This window comes from Salvelinus fontinalis, chromosome 5 (assembly GCF_029448725.1).
Source record: "Salvelinus fontinalis isolate EN_2023a chromosome 5, ASM2944872v1, whole genome shotgun sequence".
Lineage (NCBI taxonomy): Eukaryota > Metazoa > Chordata > Actinopteri > Salmoniformes > Salmonidae > Salvelinus > Salvelinus fontinalis.
This window is the reverse complement of record NC_074669.1, coordinates 42,458,913-42,477,609: the sequence shown is the minus strand read 5'-3', so window position 1 is coordinate 42,477,609 and position 18,697 is coordinate 42,458,913. Positions and strand designations below refer to the sequence as shown.

Here is an 18,697-nt window from a genome sequence, read left to right as displayed (position 1 = left end):
CGCAGCAGATAAGAGACGCTCCCCTCCTCTTCCTGTAGCAATTAGACTTCACACACGCCGACACTCAGCGACTGCCACGGTTACCTGATGCTGGGGTAGGGAGACACGAGAGAGAACCTAAATATACCGTACTGCATGGGTTATTCAGGATAAACATGGAATATAGCTATAGATGTGTTTATAGATGTTTGTAGACGGTTTATATATGTTTACACTGGATCGTTTATAGATGTTTATAGATGTACTGAATTTTTATAGACCATTAAATTAGACATGATAAGCCACAGACACACAGTACAGTCTATTGCAGAATTAAAACAAATATTCAAATGCTCATGTACAGTATCTGACCCAGACTGCTTCTGCAAACTGGGGAGGCTAAATTATAGCTCTTAAAATCATTCAGGACTTTCTAGATAACAATAATAGTTAGTTATTTTCAAATACTTCTTGATTTGGGAAATTCTTTACATGCAAGGACGACTAAACTAATGAACAACAAATACCATTGTATGCATTCCTTAGTCGAGGACACATACCACAGCTGAGACTGGGGTTCTGCGCAAAAAAAATGGCCCTTACATTTTCAACACGCGCAGACACACACACAAGCATGCGGACACACACCTCTAGCATAGTGCTGACCAGAATGCTTAGTAGGCTACAGCACTGGACACAGCAGCATCACTATCAATTACTGCCCCAGAGAGAGAGAGAGAAAGAGAAAGCGAGGGAGAGAGAGAGAGAGAGAGAGAAAGAAAGAGAAAGCGAGCGCGAGAGAGAGAGAGAAAGCTAGAGAGAGAGAGAAAGCGAGCGAGAGAGAGAGAGAGAGAGAGAGAGAGAAAGAAAGAAGAGTTAGAGAAGAGGAGAGTGGTGAGAGGGCAGAGGGGTGGACAGACAGATTCTGGGCAAAAGGAAAGGAGGATGACAGAGGAGAGGAGAAAGTCCTGCTGGCCAGGGCTTTAAGTAAGGGACAGGATGTGGATTAAAGTCTCGGAGTGAGTGGTGGCCACAGAGGAAGGGAAGGAGGGAAGGAGGGATGGGGTGGAGAGGGGTGACAGGAGTGAGAGATGGACTTCATCAGGACCCCTGTGTGATAGACTCTGGTCAGAGTCGAAATATGTTGCCCCCTCCCTGTCTTTAGGTGTGTGTGTGCACATTTTCTTGTGCATGTGCACACGTTTTCTTGTGTGTGTCCGTGCATATGTATGTGCATGTGTGTGTGCCAGCCAAATCTCCTGTGACAGGCGAGCGATTCACTGCTCCCTCTGGGAGTGACCGATGGCTCCCTACTACAGGCTGGGTGGTGTGATCCTAATGTATAGATGGAGCAGGAGGCTGTCTGTGTACTGACTGAGCTATACACAGAGACACATCAAGTTTAGTTAGACTCCTTATCAAGGATGCCGGTGTAATGTCAACAGGAAACACTACCAGGCTTCTCTACAAAGACATTATCATCATGTGATTCGTAAGTTGGAATTCATATGCCAGGGGGAATGGTTTAAAAGAAACATATATTTTTTTATTTAACTAGGCAAGTTAGTTAAGAACAAATTCTTATTTACAATGACGGCCTAGGAACAGTGCCCAGTGCCTACCTATCTTGTTCAGGGCCAAAATGACAGATTTTTACCTTGTCAGCTCAGGGATTCGATCTAGCAACCTTTGGGTTACTGGCACAATGCTCTGACCACTAGGCTACCTGACACCCCTGTAACTTGTAGTGAATGAAATGTAGACTCAAACTCATAATTAATCCAAATATATTGGAAATGTGGTTTTCTTTATCTTAAGTCTGGAATGTATCATCTTCCCATATCCATAATGTATAGTATGTCTTTCCTAAATACACCAGGTCAAGGCCTTGGGCCCTGTTACAGAAAGCTCTATAGATTTTAGGCACCTCAGACAGGGTATTGAAGTTTGCTGCTTTTCATAAAGTTGTCCTATGACGAGGCTACGCACCATGAAAAAGGACTGTTTCAAAGTGGCAGAATACAGGAGGAGGAAGGGAAGACACAGAGAGAGGGAAAGGGGGCAAGATAGAGAGAGAGAAAGAGGGTGAAAGAGAGAGGAGGAAAGAGAGAGCGAGAGGGGAACTAAAGACAGAAAAAGTTAGAATGAGTGAGAAACAGAGAGAGACAGAAAGGAAGAAAGAACGAGTGAGAGAAAGAGAGAGAGAGAAGCAGGGAGGAGAGCAGCAGGGAGCCCTGGTCCTTCTGTCCTGTCCCCTCCTCTGCCCATTAAAAACAGAATTCCAGCACTAACTGTTTGTGTTTTCAGTAAACTCCTCCAGAGCCGCGGCAGCAGCCAGACCCAGCCAACCCTGCCTGCTGTCCTCCCTCTCTCTCTCTCTCTCTCTCTCTATCCATTTGTGTTCCTCTCTCTTCAAACCCTTCTCTCTCTTTGTGTCCCCACTCTCTCTCTGTCTCTTCCCCCTCTCTCTTTCTGTCCTTCTCTCCCCCCTCTGTACTTCTCCCTCTCTCTCGCTGGGTCCTGTGTGCTATCAACATGTGGCACATGTCCTTGACAAGTCCAGAAGGGGCCTGCTGCATGCTGCACCCGGGGAGATGGGCTGGTGCCATAACCACGCAACCCCCTCTTCCCCTTCTCTCCCTCGCTTTCGCCTTCACTATCTCTCTCTCTCCACCCCCCTCTCTTTCCCCACTTTCTCTCCCTCGCTTTCCCCCTCTCTCTCTCCACCCCCCTCTCTTTCCCCACTTTCTCTCCCTCGCTTTTGCCTTCACTATCTTTCTCTCTCCACCCCCTCTCTTTCCTCACTTTCTCTCCCTCGCTTTCCCCCTCTCTATCTCCACCCCCTCTCTTTCCCCACTTTCTCTCCTTCTCTTTCTTATTTACATTCTATCTCTGTATCTCTCTCTTTCCTTAATATTGGGTTGCCGGGGTAAACGGGGGACGAAAGAATCTAATAACTAACAGTGGGGCTTTTTTGGCATTGTTCCTACACCATCCACTAGACACAGAGGCTGTCTGCCGACACTAATGAAAGGTTAAATGAATAGGATGAAGTGACAGGAGGTACAATAAAGAAACGAGAGAGAGAGATAGAGAGAGAGAGGTGAAGTGGGGGGTTGTAGTAATCCTCAGACCCCCGAGGGGGATCAGCAAGGACAGCCCTCCCTCCGCAGAGTCACATATTTAAAACAGCTTGGGACGGTGTGTGTGTGTGCGTGCATGTGTGTGTCTTAATGCACGTGGGTCTCTTTCTCGCTCCAGCAGGGCACAGATGCTGAGAGGAACTCCAGCATGGGTTTTTTTGATAAATGTTAAGGTCACAGGGAGAGGGGAAGCACAGGGGTTGGAAATGGGGGGAGGGGGGAGTAGGGGGACGCATGTCTCGTCTTGTGCCTCTCCCTGACTCTGCCTTGGTGGAATGCAAAGTCCCATGAAAGGAGTCGTCTGAGATGAAGGCGCTCCTCTTGTGTCTGCTGCTGCCTCTAAAGAGCCACTGTCCCCCTCCCGGGCAGTACACACTACCTGTCAGCACTATCCCCAAGCAGCCTTGTTCCTCAAAACACACTCTCATATCCTGTCCTCGCAACTGACGTTACCCAATACCACCCTAAATATCGTCCCAAAACAGGAAAGATGGGAGAGTGGGATCACAACACAGACATTCAGACAGAAATCTAATCACTCTTAGACGGCTTAATTACTATGATTATGACAATGATAATTATTACCTCAGCGGCAAATAATCACGGGGTCCGACTTCAAACGTGTCAGCCAGGTTCATGGTGATGTATTGTAAAGTTACAGTACAAAGGACTGTTACATATTCGGTCATCAATTCCAACTGCATATGGGGATGGCGTACAGTGCCTTCAGAAAGTATTCACACCCCTTGACTTTTTCCACATTTTGTTGTGTTACAGCCTGAATTTAAAATGTATTAAATTGAGATGTGTTGTTACTTGCCTACACAATACCCCATAATATCAAATTGGAATTATGTTTTCGAAAATATTTACAAATGTATTAAAAATGAAAAGCTGAAATATCTTGAATCAATACGTATTCAACCCTTTTGTTATGGCAAGCCTAAATCAGTTCAGGAGTAAAATTGTGATTAACAAGTCCCATGATAAGTTGCATGGACTCACGCTGTGTGCAATAATAGTGTTTAACATGATTTCTGAATGACTACCTCATCTCTGTACCCCACACATACAATTATCTGTAAGGCCCCTCAGTCGAGCAATGAATTTCAAACAAAGATTCAACCACAAAGACCAGGGAGGTTTTCCAATGCCTTGCAAAGATGCTAGATGGGTAAAAATAAAAAAGCAGACATTGACCATGGAAAAGTTATTAATTACACTGACTAGTAAGAAAGGAGTCCTTCCTAACTCAGTTGGAGAGGAAGGAAACCGCTCTGGGATTTCACCATGAGGCCAATGGTGACTTTAAAAGAGCAACAGAGTTTAATGGCTGTGATAGGAGAAAACTGAGGATGGATCAACAACATTGTAGTTACTCCACAATACTAACCTAATTCACAGAGTGAAAAGAAGGAATGGAGCTAAGCACAGGCAAAATCCTAGACGAAAACCTGGTTCAGTCTGCTTTCCACCAGACACTGGGAGAAGAATTCACCTTTCAGCAGGACAATAACCTAAAACACAAGGCCAAATCTACACTGGAGTTGTTTACCAAGACGACAGTGGCCGAGTTACAGTTTTGACTTAAATCTACTTGTAAATCTGTGGCAAGACCTGAATTCGGTTGTTTAGCAATGATCAACAATCAACTTGGCAGAGCTTGAAGAATTTAGAAAATAATAGTGGATAAATATTGTACAATCCAGGTGTGGAAAGCTCTTAGAGACATACCCAGAAAAGCTCTGTATCTGTAATCTCTGCCAAAGGTGCTTCTACAACGTATTAACTCAGGGGTGTGAATATTTATGTAAATGAGATATTTATGTATTTAATTTTCAATACATTTGCTAACATTTCTAAAACATGTTTTTAACTTTGTCATTATGGAGTATCAGTGGCGGTCAGAGAATGGCCTTTTTTCTATTACAGCATATTGGATGACTCTCATTCATATTCAATTCACTCAGTTCAATGTAACATCGATAGGTTTAGGCTAATTTTCCCTATACCCATCATGAGGTTGCTACAACCTAGCCTATGAATAAAAGTTCACAACGTAGGTGCACACAGGTCGAGAGACAAATTTGAGGCGACAGACAGGGACAGACAGTGACATTCAATACCGCCTTGCACACTCTTGCCTGCATCTAGCTGATCTAGGGTGTAATCATTACTCCAACAGTTGCAAATGAGAGTTTCTATTGGACAAATTCAGGTATGTTTTGTTCCATTTGCTTCCGTTTAAGAAATGTTTTTCAACAGAATCGGCAGAATGAATACACCCCTGATCACCCGTAAACACAGTCCACTTTCATAGCAGCCACACTGTATTCTTTCTATGCACTCTCCTTCTCTCACCTTGTCCCTTCACTTGTGGACTTCAATGCACAACATATCAGTTTTATGTGACCAGGCGAAAAAAAACTTCCCAAGCCACACCGCTACACACAGCCTACATCGTTGTCACCATATTAGCTAAAGTAACGTCATAGTCAGCAGAGCTAATATAACTAACACGTTAGTAAACCCGTACAAACATACAGTAACGTTAGTGTGCTGTACAGTCAGTAAGCGGTTACACCGGCAGGCCCCGGTGGCAATAAATTAGTAATACCAAAAACGTATCTTGACTTGGTAGAGTTCCAGTGTTGTGTTGGATAGTCATAGCCAGCTAGCTAACATAGCATCCCTCTGTTTGAGCAGGGTGTTTAGGTAGGCTAAACTAGCTAGCTGCATTTGCTATCTGAGTAAGTGAAAACAAAATGACAAAATGTCTCCATTTCTCTCTTGCGTCTCCTTCATTTTGGAATAAATGTATTTGATCAAAACTGTTCAACTATTGTCTTTCTCTCTCTTTGAGTAAACTACTCACTACATTTTATACACTGCAGTGCTAGCTAGCTGTAGCTTATGCTTTCAGAACTAGATTAATTCTCTGATCCTTTGACTGGGCGGACAACATGTCAGTTCATGCTGCAAGAGCTCTGATAGGCTAGAGGACGTCCTCCGGAAGTTGTCATAATTACTGTGTAAGTCTATGGAAGGGGCTGAGAACTATGAGCCTCCTTGGTTTGTATTGAAGTCAATGTACCCAGAGTAGGATGGAAACTAGCTGTGCTCCGGCTATACCATGGTGCTACCCTACAAAGGGCTGTTGAGGCTAGTGTAGACCTTCTTTGTAAAATAGTGTGTTTTAATCAATTGTTTGGTGACGTGATTATATTTAGTATAGTTTTATCTAAAAAGGATAACTTTTTTATGTTTAACATTTACATTTTTATGAAATTTACTGAGGAGAATGGTCCTCCACTTCCTCCTCTGAGGAGCCTTCACTGTGTGAAGTTGGATGAGAAAAAAATTCATTTTGAATTCAGGCTGTAACACAACAAAATAAGAATAAGTCAAAGGACAATGAACACTTTCTGAAGGGACTGTATATTTTCCTGATCGCCTGAGGATATCTGCCATGAAAATGTGGATATAGGCTATTGAATACATAGCATTGTAAATGTATAGGCATATATGGCAAATATATTGAATTGTAAATATAAGTATATACACCGAGTGAACAAAACATTAGGAACACCTGAATATTAAGTTGTACCCCTTTTTGCCCTCAGAACAGCCTCAATTCTTCGGTGCATGGACTCTACACGGTGTTGAAATCGTTCCACAGGGATGCTAGCCCATGTTGACTCCAATGCTTCCCACAGTTGTGTCAAGTTGGCTGGATGTCCTTTGAGTAGTGGACCATTATTGACACACACCGGAAACTGTTGAGTGTGAAAAACACAGCAGCGTTGCAGTTCTTGACACACTCAAACCAGTGTGCCTGGCACCTACTACCATACCACCCCCTCGTTCATAGGCAATTCAATATTTTGTCTTGCCCATTCACTCACTGAATTCACTCAGCTTTCACCTGGATTCACCTGGTCAGTCTATGTCATGGAAAGAGCAGGTGTTCATAATGTTTTATACACTCAGTGTATATATTTTTGGAATAATACTGTACAATTTTGAAAATGATGATAACGTTAGAACTGTTTGAGAAGACTGTTTTGGTGGGATCGAGTTTTGGTCTCCTGTGGTTACGTCACCATGTGTTAATTAGTGAATAGACCAATAATAAAGGGAGTTCCAAACCTCTCTGCCAATAACAGCAAATGTTCAGTTTTCCCCTCCCTACCCCTCACGATACTAAATTGTAAGTATATAGTCATACAACATAAGACATAGTGCATATATTTAATCATAGAGGCGTAATTATAGAGACATACAGGGTATATTTGTCAGTGTTGTCACCGGACCTCATCCCAGCAGGAAGCTTTCAATTGAATTTCATCCAATCAGTCTTATTGAGTTACTGCCGTATGTTACAGTACTGTCCCAACGCGAATTCAATTCCCTGTACAGCTGTAAGGCTTGAACTGGAGCTAATAAAAAATAGCTTTTCACCACTCTCACAGCCTTTTTGAGGGGCCAAATTAATGTGCGAGAGATATAAACAATTATGTGCGCGGCGTAATTCATTGCATACCTCATAATTACGTCATTCACAAATGTAGAGATCTGTTTGAAAGCAACTGTGAGTGGAAATATAATATAAATATACCCGATCATTTCCTGTGAGATACACTAAAGATTCAAGCAGCTCTGAGTCACAGAGACAGAATAAGACACAAAACAGAAAGGCATCGTCCTAGATCTGCATCGTACTAGATCAGCATGGTACTAGATCAGCATTGTCCTAGATCTGCATCGTACTAGATCTGCATCGTACTAGATCAGCATGGTACTAGATCTGCATCGTACTAGATCTGCATCATACTAGATCAGCATGGTACTAGATCAGCATGGTACTAGATCTGCATCATACTAGATCTGCATCATTCTAGATCTGCATCATACTAGATCTGCATCATACTAGATCAGCATGGTACTAGATCAGCATGGTACTAGATCAGCATGGTACTAGATCTGCATTGTACTAGATCTGCATCGTCCTAGATCTGCATCGTCCTAGATCTGCATCGTCCTAGATCAGCATGGTACTAGATCAGCATCATACTAGATCAGCATCGTACTAAATCATTATCATTCCATATTCAAGCAGATATAGCTTGACTGAAACATATTATCTCAATTACTCCAACTACTTCGTTCCCCTGCACAATGACTCGGTACCGGCACTCCTTGTATATAGCCTCGTTATTGTTATTTTATTGTGTTAATATTTCCTTTTTTTAATTTAGCTAATATTTCTTACTTTTTAACTGCATTATTGGGAAAGGTCTCGTAAGTAAGCATTTCACTGTAAAGTCTACACCTGTTGTATTCAGCGCATGTGACAAATACCATTTGATTTGAAGGGAGGTTGTCAATCTGAAATGTTGTGGTTCTACAAAAGCTGGGGAGGAGCCAAATTACAACAAAAACATTGCTTAAGACGTACTGAACCTTCATGTGGAAAGATAGAGCAAAATGAGACATCAGGCAAGTAATAAAGTAATGAAGACACAAAGCCTGAAGCAGCTTCCACTCAATCCTGCCCATAACAGACACCTATAGACGGACTCCCTGGGGTGTCTGACTGGGAGATTCACACGTGGGCCGCTACCACTGCTACTAACACTAATACCAGCTACTAACACTAATACCAGCAACCAGATCATCTGTGTTCAAACCACAGGCCCTAACTTAGACACAACCCATCTGATACTGTTACTCTTTAAACTGGTTCCATAGGACAGATGGAACTCATGGTTGTAAGTGGCATAATGATGATGAGTGCTTAGAGACATGTTCAAAAGTGAACGTTTTGTGGGGGTAAAGAAGAAGAAAGGAAGAGAGAGAGAGAGAGAGAGAGAGAGAGGGAGGGAGAGAGAGAGAGAGAGAGAGAGGGAGAAGAGAAGAGAAGAGAGAGAAGAGAGAAGAGAGAAGAGAGAAGAGAGAAGAGAGAAGAGAGAAGAGAGAGAGAGAGAGAGAGAGAGAGAGAGAGAGAGAGAGAGAGAGAGAATCGTTAAAAGTCGATTCAGGTGAAAATAACATTGTCCCTGACTGGGTTAGACACTCAAGCAAATAATTCCAAAGTCAACATGCTACTTTTCAGTTCCTCAGGAATTATTCATGGGACACCACTTATCTTGTCATATCTGATTTCTTCCACTGTCGTTTTTGGAGGAGAGGAAGGCAGGAAAGACACCTTTAGGGCAAATTATTCTCTTTTAATCAAATCACTCCATGTGGCCTAAGGGGGTCTACTCCAAGACACTCAAGGCACTAGAAGGTGGGCCAATGGCTCTCACACCCACACAACAAAACGGTTCAGTGAGATGCAATGTAAAAAGTGTTAGTTGTTTCAACTTAAAAATATGAATTACCTTGTTGGCGTAAAATGTTAAGTAATGTATACTTTTTACAGTGGTGGGCTTACAGAAAAAGGGAGGAATACTGAGAAAAAGAGAGAAAAAATGTAGTGAGAGTGGGAGAGCGTAAGAAAGGCAGACGGGGTTCTGGAGTTCCCATCATTTCTCCACCGAATCTCCCGGCTCTTTCCACATGGCACGACGTCGAACAACTTACTCCGGGAGTAGGCTAGTGAGTCCGAGAGAGCTATAAAATATAAATTATACCACATAACCTTATACCTCCCAGTTGAGTCATTCAGTTACACTGAGACTCCTGTTGGTTACACGGACAGCCATGTCTCTCTCTCTCTCTCTCTCTGCTCCCATCGCTTTCGCTCTCTACTCTCCCCATTTCTATAGCATCGACATGAATTACTTCCTCTCCCCCTTAAAGAACGTATGGATTACAGCTGAACTGCAATTTCCCTACCGATCATTCCCTAGCCAACCCGGTGACATTGAAGTGTTTATTTTACACTGGCGGCCCATAATTAGTTCTGTGCAAAATCAATTAGGCCCAGCGCAAAATTACGGCCGAATAGTAAAGGAATGGTGACTGTGTGTTCCGTGACACGGTAAAAAAAATATATATATACCGCGCAGTCGTGTATTTCTCAGCAGCACCGCAGTTGGTCTGAATGGGTGCTATCATTTCTCCTCTTGAACAAATAAAGAGTTTGTGGGAGTGTAATGCACACGCCCTGTGCATGTTTAAAGAAACAGTCCAAACCTTTACTGTAAAACAGAACAGTTAGTTGAGTTCTCCTTTGATTACTTAGCGTTACTCTACAATTTGAAACGTATTAATGTATTATTAAGTTGGGATATATACAACGTCTAGACTAACCTCACTTTAAGAAAGTGACTAGTCCTGTATGTGTATACTTCATTGCATTTTTGGAGAAATACTTAACTGTACACACACACAAGTGTCATTTTACAGCTCGAACATTTCACCCAGCTTCTAGTCTTAAGACTCGGCTTGTGATCTGATTCAGTTGTAGTCCACTGATTGAATCTTACTCTGTAACACATCGACGGTATTGTCATTTTAAAACTCTTCACGGAGATATTAACTAGAGGACAATTACGCCTACAAGACAAAACACATCTTAAATCTTCATGTAAAAACTATAATTTCACTTATTAATTTGAAACCTGGGGTGGAAAAGTGTGTCCAAGTGGTTGAATGTCTTAAGAGGGAATTGGAGAAAGTCTATGCAAGTGTGTGTAATTGATTTCTTTCCCTCCGCTCTGGGGTAAAAATGTAATTAATGTCTACCAAATGTATATTGTTTTAAATCAAGTACATCTCCCACTGTGCTTTTTATTAAGTTACTGCCTGAGATCTAATTTGTTTTAAGATTTCACAGTGTCTTTGTTTAGTCCTAACGCCTGCAGCTTCGGTTTCAGTGTCCTTTTCAAAGGCTTTTGTCTCCAGCCACCAAGACGTTTAGAACCCCTTTCTCTCAAAATATGACCTTTTCTGTCATTGCCAAGACACACTATCGCTAACACCAAGGCTTTATTAGAAGAGTGGACGAGTGGAGAGGAGCAGGGAGATATCAGGCTGTGTGTTTTTTGTTTAACTATCCTTGTGGGCACCAGAAGTCCTCACAACGATAGTAAAACACGAAAATTCAGACATGGGGGATATTTTACCTGTCCCCACAAGACAAAATGCTATTTTAGGCTTAGGGGTTAGGTTTAGGGTTACAATTTGGGTTAGGGTTAGAATTAAGGTTAGGGTTACAGTAGGTATAGCTTTAGAGTTAGGTTTAGGGTTAAGGTTAGGTTAAGGAAAGGGCATTTCACGGTAAAGTCGACACCTGTTGTATTGGGCGCATGTGACAAATACCATTTGATTCAATTTGATTTGAAGGGAGGTTGTCAATCTGAAATGTTGTGGTTCTACAAAAGCTGGGGAGGAGCCAAATTACAACAAAAACATTGCTTAAGACGTACTGAACCTTCATGTGGAAAGATAGAGCAAAATGAGACATCAGGCAAGTAATAAAGTAATGAAGACACAAAGCCTGAAGCAGCTTCCACTCAATCCTGCCCATAACAGACACCTATAGACAGACTCCCTGGGGTGTCTGACTGGGAGATTCACACCCTAGATTTAGGATTAGGGAAAATAGGATTTTGGATAGGAATCAATTATTTGGTCCACACAAGGAGAGCAATACAAAAGTGTGTATGTGTGTGGCATGGTGTTCCACCCCTCCACTGAGTAAACAAGAGCATTGTTGACATGTTTCTGGGTTGTTGATGTGTTTCTGGGTTGTTTGAGCAGAACGGGCAGAAGCAGTAGATACCTGTCTGGGTGACACACTTCACTTTCTTTCCCTGCCTCTCTTTCTTTCCCTCCCTCCCTCTATCTGTCTTCTGGCCCTTGTTGACAAAAGTATCTTGGTGACTGCAAAAAGTGTACATGGAGACATGAGGAGTCGGTTCACACACACACGCGCGCGCGCACACACACACACACAATCTCTTCTCATCACAAAAGACACTCAAATGAGAGAGAAAACACTGCCATATTTTTAATCAGTTCAACCTCATCACTTAACACCCTTCCAGTCTCAATGAAGAGAGAACAAGGAGGGAGAGAGGGAAAAAAATACCATAAAAACTCCTTAAAGAGGAGAGAAAAGAATAGAGGGAGAGATCAAATGATCCAGGCGGTGGGGACAGGCGGCACGGGGTCAGAGCAGGAGAGCACAAAGCAGCCCTGCTCTTCATTAACAGTGGCTCTCAGGGGGTCCAGCCTGGCCCTACCTGTCCATGAGATTATTGAACCGGCTAACCAGCAGCTCCCCTCTTCAAGACTAACCAGCATCTCCCCTCTCCAACTCCTCAGTCAAGGCCCAGAGGAATCCCAGCCCACCGCCGCTGCTGTCTGACAACTCTGGCCCTGAGTTTCTCTGTCTGCTACATGGAAGAAGTGCTCCTGCTTCTTCATTTTCTTCTCCCCTCCCTTCACTCTTCGTTCGATCACTTTTACTGTCTTTTCCAATCTTCTACTTTTGTGTTATTTTCTTTCTCTCTTCCCCCCTCATCTCCTTCCCTTTTTAGTTCTCCTTCTCTCCCTTCCTCTACTTTACTTCCCCTGTCCTTTCCTTGTCTGAACCTCGACTGAGAAAAAGCGAGAGAGAGAGGAACGACAGTGTGTCGACTTGCGACATGGCAGGCAAGATGAAATGCATGCGAAAGGGCCCAGGCTAGTAGCAGCAGCAGATAAAAGTAATCAAATAATACTCCTGGAATGCAAATTGTCATTCTCTGACTGCAGCCCTGAAACATCACTGACAGGCTCCCCAGATTAGGACTAAACATTATGTAAAGCGCTGAACCCATAAACTGAGTGGAGCAGTCAAAGTGAAGGAGGGAACAGGCTCTTTTCTGTGGTGTAGAAGGGGCCTGTGATCTTTTTCTCTCTACCTCTCTCCCGACTCCTCTACCCTTCAGAAATGTCCATGTAGAAATGTGTTACTCTGGCATGAAATGCCTCTGTGTTCTGCTCTGCTCAACTCCGATTGCTCGACTTTTAGGGGAGGTGGAAGCAGGGCCACATAGACATAGACATAGACACACACGTAGGCTACAGGAATGCATGACAGAGAGAATGTATTAACACTGTACACTAATACATTGTAAAATGTTAAGTCTTCAACAATACAATGTCATTTAGATTGTATACATGTACTCAACCAGCTGTTACAAAAATAGTTTTTCTAATACACACAATATTTTTTGTCATGACATAAAAACACCTCAAAACTACTGTATTTAATAAAACTGAAAACATCTTATAATAACATCAAATTCACAACTGAAGGCTATGTGTTTGTTTGTTTTTAGGAAGCTGCACAATTTCCTGGTACACTCTAGGAAACCAAATGAAACCAAGCCAAGAGCTACGAGTATCACTGTATCACACATTAATCACTTCAAAGTCACTTCAAAAGTTGTTCAAGTATTTCAACCCATTAGTACTACGTGCATGTTAAATATGTAACACATGAATATATTCATCATCTGGAAATGTTTACAAAATTATAAAGTTCTGTTTGGAAAGGGTTAAAATTGAGACTGCAATATAGTGGGAACATTTTTTGTTATGATACGTTTTTGATATAGCAGTGTGTAAATATACACAGAAATGTACTATTGATGATGTTTTACATTGCTTTACATGGTGTCATCTTTAAAATAGCATTTTGTTTTGTTGTGTATTCTATCATCATTGGTTTAATCAAAGGTAGGCTACATTGTGTAGGCCAAAGACTGGAGTGTGTAGTTGACACTGAAAAATGGTCCCTGTATCATCGTTATGCACACTCTAACAATCAACAAGATCTGAAAGTGACATCGTGACAATTATCACTGGCCGTGTACGTTCATAAATTTGAGGGGGGAAAAATGCAGGTTAAGCTATATGTTCGGGACATTTTGTAAAAAGTTTCAGTATGGTTAAACTGTCTGTCTGACTGTGCTAAACTGTCTGTCTAATGGGCACCTGGAGTAAAATCACACAGCTCCATTTTCAAGCTCAAGAAACACAAAAACAACAAAATTGCAAAGCCTAAAATAATATTCCTTCTCATTTATTATAAGTTATAATAATGTTATAATAATGTGCGTTGCAGTGAGGGAGTTTTATATGGGCCACCAACATGTTGATTGAATAAAGTTCACATAAGGTAGGCTAAATAGAAGTTTTATTATAATAACAGTCTATAAAAGCCTATTCTAAATATTGCCTATATCCAAAACAAAATATCATATTTGTAAAGTATGTGGAAAGAGTAAACAAAATATCATGAATGCATGAATTATTTGTGTGCATGAATTATTTACAACTTTCTTGGGGCAATAATAGGCCATACAGGCCAGACGCCGGTTAGAAAAACTTATATCCATGTTTGTGATCCAGCTCCATACCTGATGCAGGGCTTCATTTGAATGGGTAAACACTTTCAAAATCATATTTACCATGTCTGCATGTTGTATATGGAAGACCCGGGTCCTGGCGCTCTCGAACTTGCCGTCCTCGAATGTCTGATTTCGCCCTCAAGTGGGGGACTTCTCCCCTGATATATTACAGTCTGAAGTAATTAAAAAGTCGGCGTCGTCCCCGCAAGAAAAGTATTGACTCGTGCGCAATAACAGTTGTATGACATTTGATTGAAAACGGAGACGCGTCTTCGTTTCAGGTTTTGATCCTAAGAAATTAACACTGTCTGGTTCACTGAGAAAATACGTTCCTTGTCAGAGCAGAACAGAATACGTTGCTTTGGAACACACCGTCGGTCTCAGGATATTAATGCAGGCAGAGGCACGACTGTCCCCTTTCCAAAATGTGAACCAGGAGATGCCGAGGGAAATCGCTGACAGCGTCTTCGGGAAAAAAAGGCGAATAAACCTATGCTTGTGAGGAGAAGACAGCTTTCCCTAGTCCCGACCCGGGCTCTCTCCGATATTTATTCTGCTAGATCAGCTGTATGCTCCGCGGACACGTTGCGGACGATAAGGCTTGGTTGGAGAATTAGGAAAGTGGCTTCTGGAAGTTGGGCTCGAGCGGTACACAATCTGACAGGACTCTCGGGGCTGTTATACGCCTTGTGAATGTAACCTGAGTGACTGTGGGTCTTGAGTTTGAGTCCGTCACGGTGTTGTGTCAGGGTAAAGAGGCACATCTGTGTGTGACAATGCGCCAACTCGACTAAACCCCTACCCTGCGGACATGAAAAATCATGGAGAGGTGCTTAGCCTTTTATAATTTACGAAACACTTGTACTTTTATTTCCCGTAAGAGACAGGATCCCGTTAAATAGCCTAATGTAACCTGTTGTTCTGTTTGTTTATGGGAAATGGTTGTTAGTAGGCTAAATCAGGTATTATCAAAATATTTCATAATGAGAACATTTATTCTCAATTAAATGAACTAAATATTTGAAACATTAAAGGTTCCAAATTCATAAAACAATAATTATTACATCGAAAAATGTTATCAGATATTTTGTATAGGCCCTATCCAGCTTTCAATGTGATGCTAATTATACTCCAAAGTTGACTTAACTTCTTTTCAATGTTTACATATACTGTACCCAGTACCCACATAATATTTTTCAGTTCACATTATGGTGAGCAAACTCAGATTTCGCTCAACCGCACGCACGCACACGCACACACACACAGCTATGTCTTACTATACTTCTGAGGACTTTTTGGGGACCAACAATTGTTTCCGATTCTAAATCTTATTTTCCCTAACCTTTACCCCAACTCTAACTCCAAACCTAACCACTTACCCCCAACCTTAACCCCTAAGCCTAAAATATTATTTTAGTGAGGACCGGAAAAATGTCCTCACTTCTCTGAATTTTAGTTGGTTTACTACTCTTGTGAGGACTATAGTAAAGCGTGCACACACACACACACACACACACACACACACACACACACACACACACCCCACCCCACCCCACCCCACCCCACCCCACCCCACAAGGGCTTTGAGATGAGTGAGATGCTTCAGAATTCAAACTAGTGCATCAAGTTGCTCCAGTACAGAAGGAGGAAGGAAGGAATGCTTGAGGACACTGATGTTTCCCCCATGTTTCCCACATGTTTCCTAAATTGTGTCCCTCTGCCTGATCATCTGAAGTATGCTGTCTCTCATTAATGTTTCACTGTGGACTTGTTTTTACCAGGGGTTTGCTGCTCAACATTTGACTGAGGCATCTCAAGAGTCAAGAGAGGAAGGGGAGAGAGGAGGGGGGAGAGAGATAGAGAGAGAGAGCAGTCAGTGACTGGCTTCTCAGTCTCTACTTTTGGACCTAGTGAGTGGAATCCCAAGGCAGTCATTTCTATCAAGTCGAGCGTCTGGAAGAAGAAGCCCCACTCACATGTTTGGTCAAGGGGTAAATAATAGATCAGGGATTAGACTTGTGCTGAATTCATTCTGGGGGTAACAAGCTAACTCCGGTCCCAGGATATGCATATTCATTGGTTGGGCCAAGGCCATGGGAGGATAAAGACCATATGCCTGTTTGTTAGGGAGATAGAGCTTAAATCCAGCTAATTAAACAAGATATTACATAGCTCCGTGAGCAACAACACAAGCCTTTTAAGGATTGTCCAGAAAATAGAAGTGCTACAACTCGGGGGGGGGGGGGGGGGGGGGATAATATAATGATATGGGTCTCTTTGATAGCTTCAAAGGGCCTCAATAATGTTATATGGCTTTGAAAGTGATTTTTCTTCCCCCAATTTATTCGTCATGTCAAACAAACTGTTAATGATAGGGCTGATTAGTGTTGTGACATATTAAACGGCTACACTAATGATGCTGGAGACATCCATGTTGGTGTGAAGTCGCCACCTCGTCTGCCATTAGCATATTGTCAAGCACGGATGTCTAATTTGATTACGCTTATAAACACAGGCAGTTCAACTAATTAAAGTTACTCAGCAAGTGGTAAGGAGAATGTCCAAGCTCAGCCCTTCTATAGTTTGACATCTGGATTAAAAATATATTATAAAGCTCCTTCATTTACTGAAAAAAAGCACAAAACTAAATGTGCGTCACACACACACACACACACACACACACACACACACACACACACACACACACACACACACACACACACACACACACACACACACACACACACACACACACACACACACACACACATCGTCTCTCTGCACTGAGTATAGGTTTATCTGTCCCCATGACAGGACCCTACCTCTCTCACTAATTACCCAGAGGGGTTATTGATGATGAGCTATTGAACCCAGAGTTGGAGGCCCTCTCCCGGGGATGGCAGTCAGCTATCACAGCCTCTACAAGGCCATTCTACGCTGGGTTTCTGTCCATCTGTCTGGGAAGCAGCAGTTCTCACTGAGAAAAGGTCAATTCGATCATGTCATGGAAGGCAGAGGGGAGCGGAAAGGGGAGGGACCATGATCGGGCACCACACACACACCTGCTCTAATTCTGCTCTAACTGACTGCTCTCTGCGAGGACATTCTGGGCTGTTTGGCCGGGGGCTCGGTGACATTCTGAACCTGTGAGAATGTTCAGTATGATCACCTCACCTCTGATGTAAGATGTTCACTGCAGTGGGGGCTGCTGTGGGCTCATAATAACGTCTGGAACAGAGCAAATGGAATGGCATCAAGCACCTGGAAACCATGTGTTTGATGTATTTGATACTATTCCACTGATCCCGCTCCAATCATTACCACGAGCCCATTCTCCCCAATTAAGGTGCCGCCAACCTCCTGGGGTTCATTGTTCATTACTTGGAAGTTTCATGAACTAGGCTTGTCTGAATCACAAGGTCCATGTTGAGTGTAATTTAAGTGTTATGTCACACGCGCCTGACAGTAGTGTATCTGTCATCTCTTTCTCTCCAAATATACAGGTAACTGCCAAAATAAAGAAAACACTTGATCACTTGGTCATATAGGCTATAAAAATGCCCAGTTACCCATTATTTTGGCTACCATGTCTAGAAGAAGAGATCTCAGTGACTTTGAAAGAGGGGTCTCAAAGGAGCTTAGAGGGTTTAAAGGGTGTGTGTGTGTCTGTGTGTCTCAGTCACCAGACTTATGGGAGATTCTGGAGCGACGCCTGAGAGAGCGTTTTCCACCACCGTCAACAAAACACCAAATTATGAAATTTCTCGTGGAAGAATGGAGTCACATCCCTCCAATAGAATTCCAGACACTTGTAGAATCTATGCCAAGGTGCATTGAAGCTGTTCTAGATCGTGGTGGCCCAACACCCTATTAAGACACTTTATGTTGCTGTTTCCTTTATTTTAGCAGATACCTGCATATCTATTTCCATCTCAGCCATTATATAGAGTGTCTTTTTATCTCCTCGCTTTAGGGTAAATCCAGTTGAATTCAATTACTTTTTGAGAGCATCCCTTTTGATAAAAAATACAACTTTCCACACTCTACATGTTTGTCCATGGAAGAAGTGCTCAGAATGTGAGTTTTAGGACCTGAATGCCAAAACATTCAGGAGATAGATGTGCTCAAAGTTGACCCATTTTGCATACCCCACCATACCATGAGACATCCATGTTTTTATCACTGGAAAAGATAAACATTTGAGTTTGATATCATTTTACA

The 18,697-nt window shown here is 42.4% G+C and overlaps 2 protein-coding genes across 2 annotated transcripts in view; one reads left to right on the top strand and one right to left on the bottom strand.

Annotated features, from left to right (window-relative positions):
- Positions 1-15,276, bottom strand: part of LOC129855626 (uncharacterized) — a 99,564-nt gene extending 84,288 nt beyond the window's left edge. The window contains exon 1 of the mRNA XM_055923495.1: positions 14,537-15,276. Coding sequence (XP_055779470.1) covers positions 14,537-14,539 — 3 coding nt within the window. The 5' untranslated portion in view covers positions 14,540-15,276. The remainder of the gene's footprint in view (positions 1-14,536) is intronic.
- Positions 1-18,697, top strand: part of sh3gl2a (SH3 domain containing GRB2 like 2a, endophilin A1) — a gene marked incomplete in the record, with an annotated part of 696,881 nt that overhangs the window by 240,938 nt on the left and 437,246 nt on the right.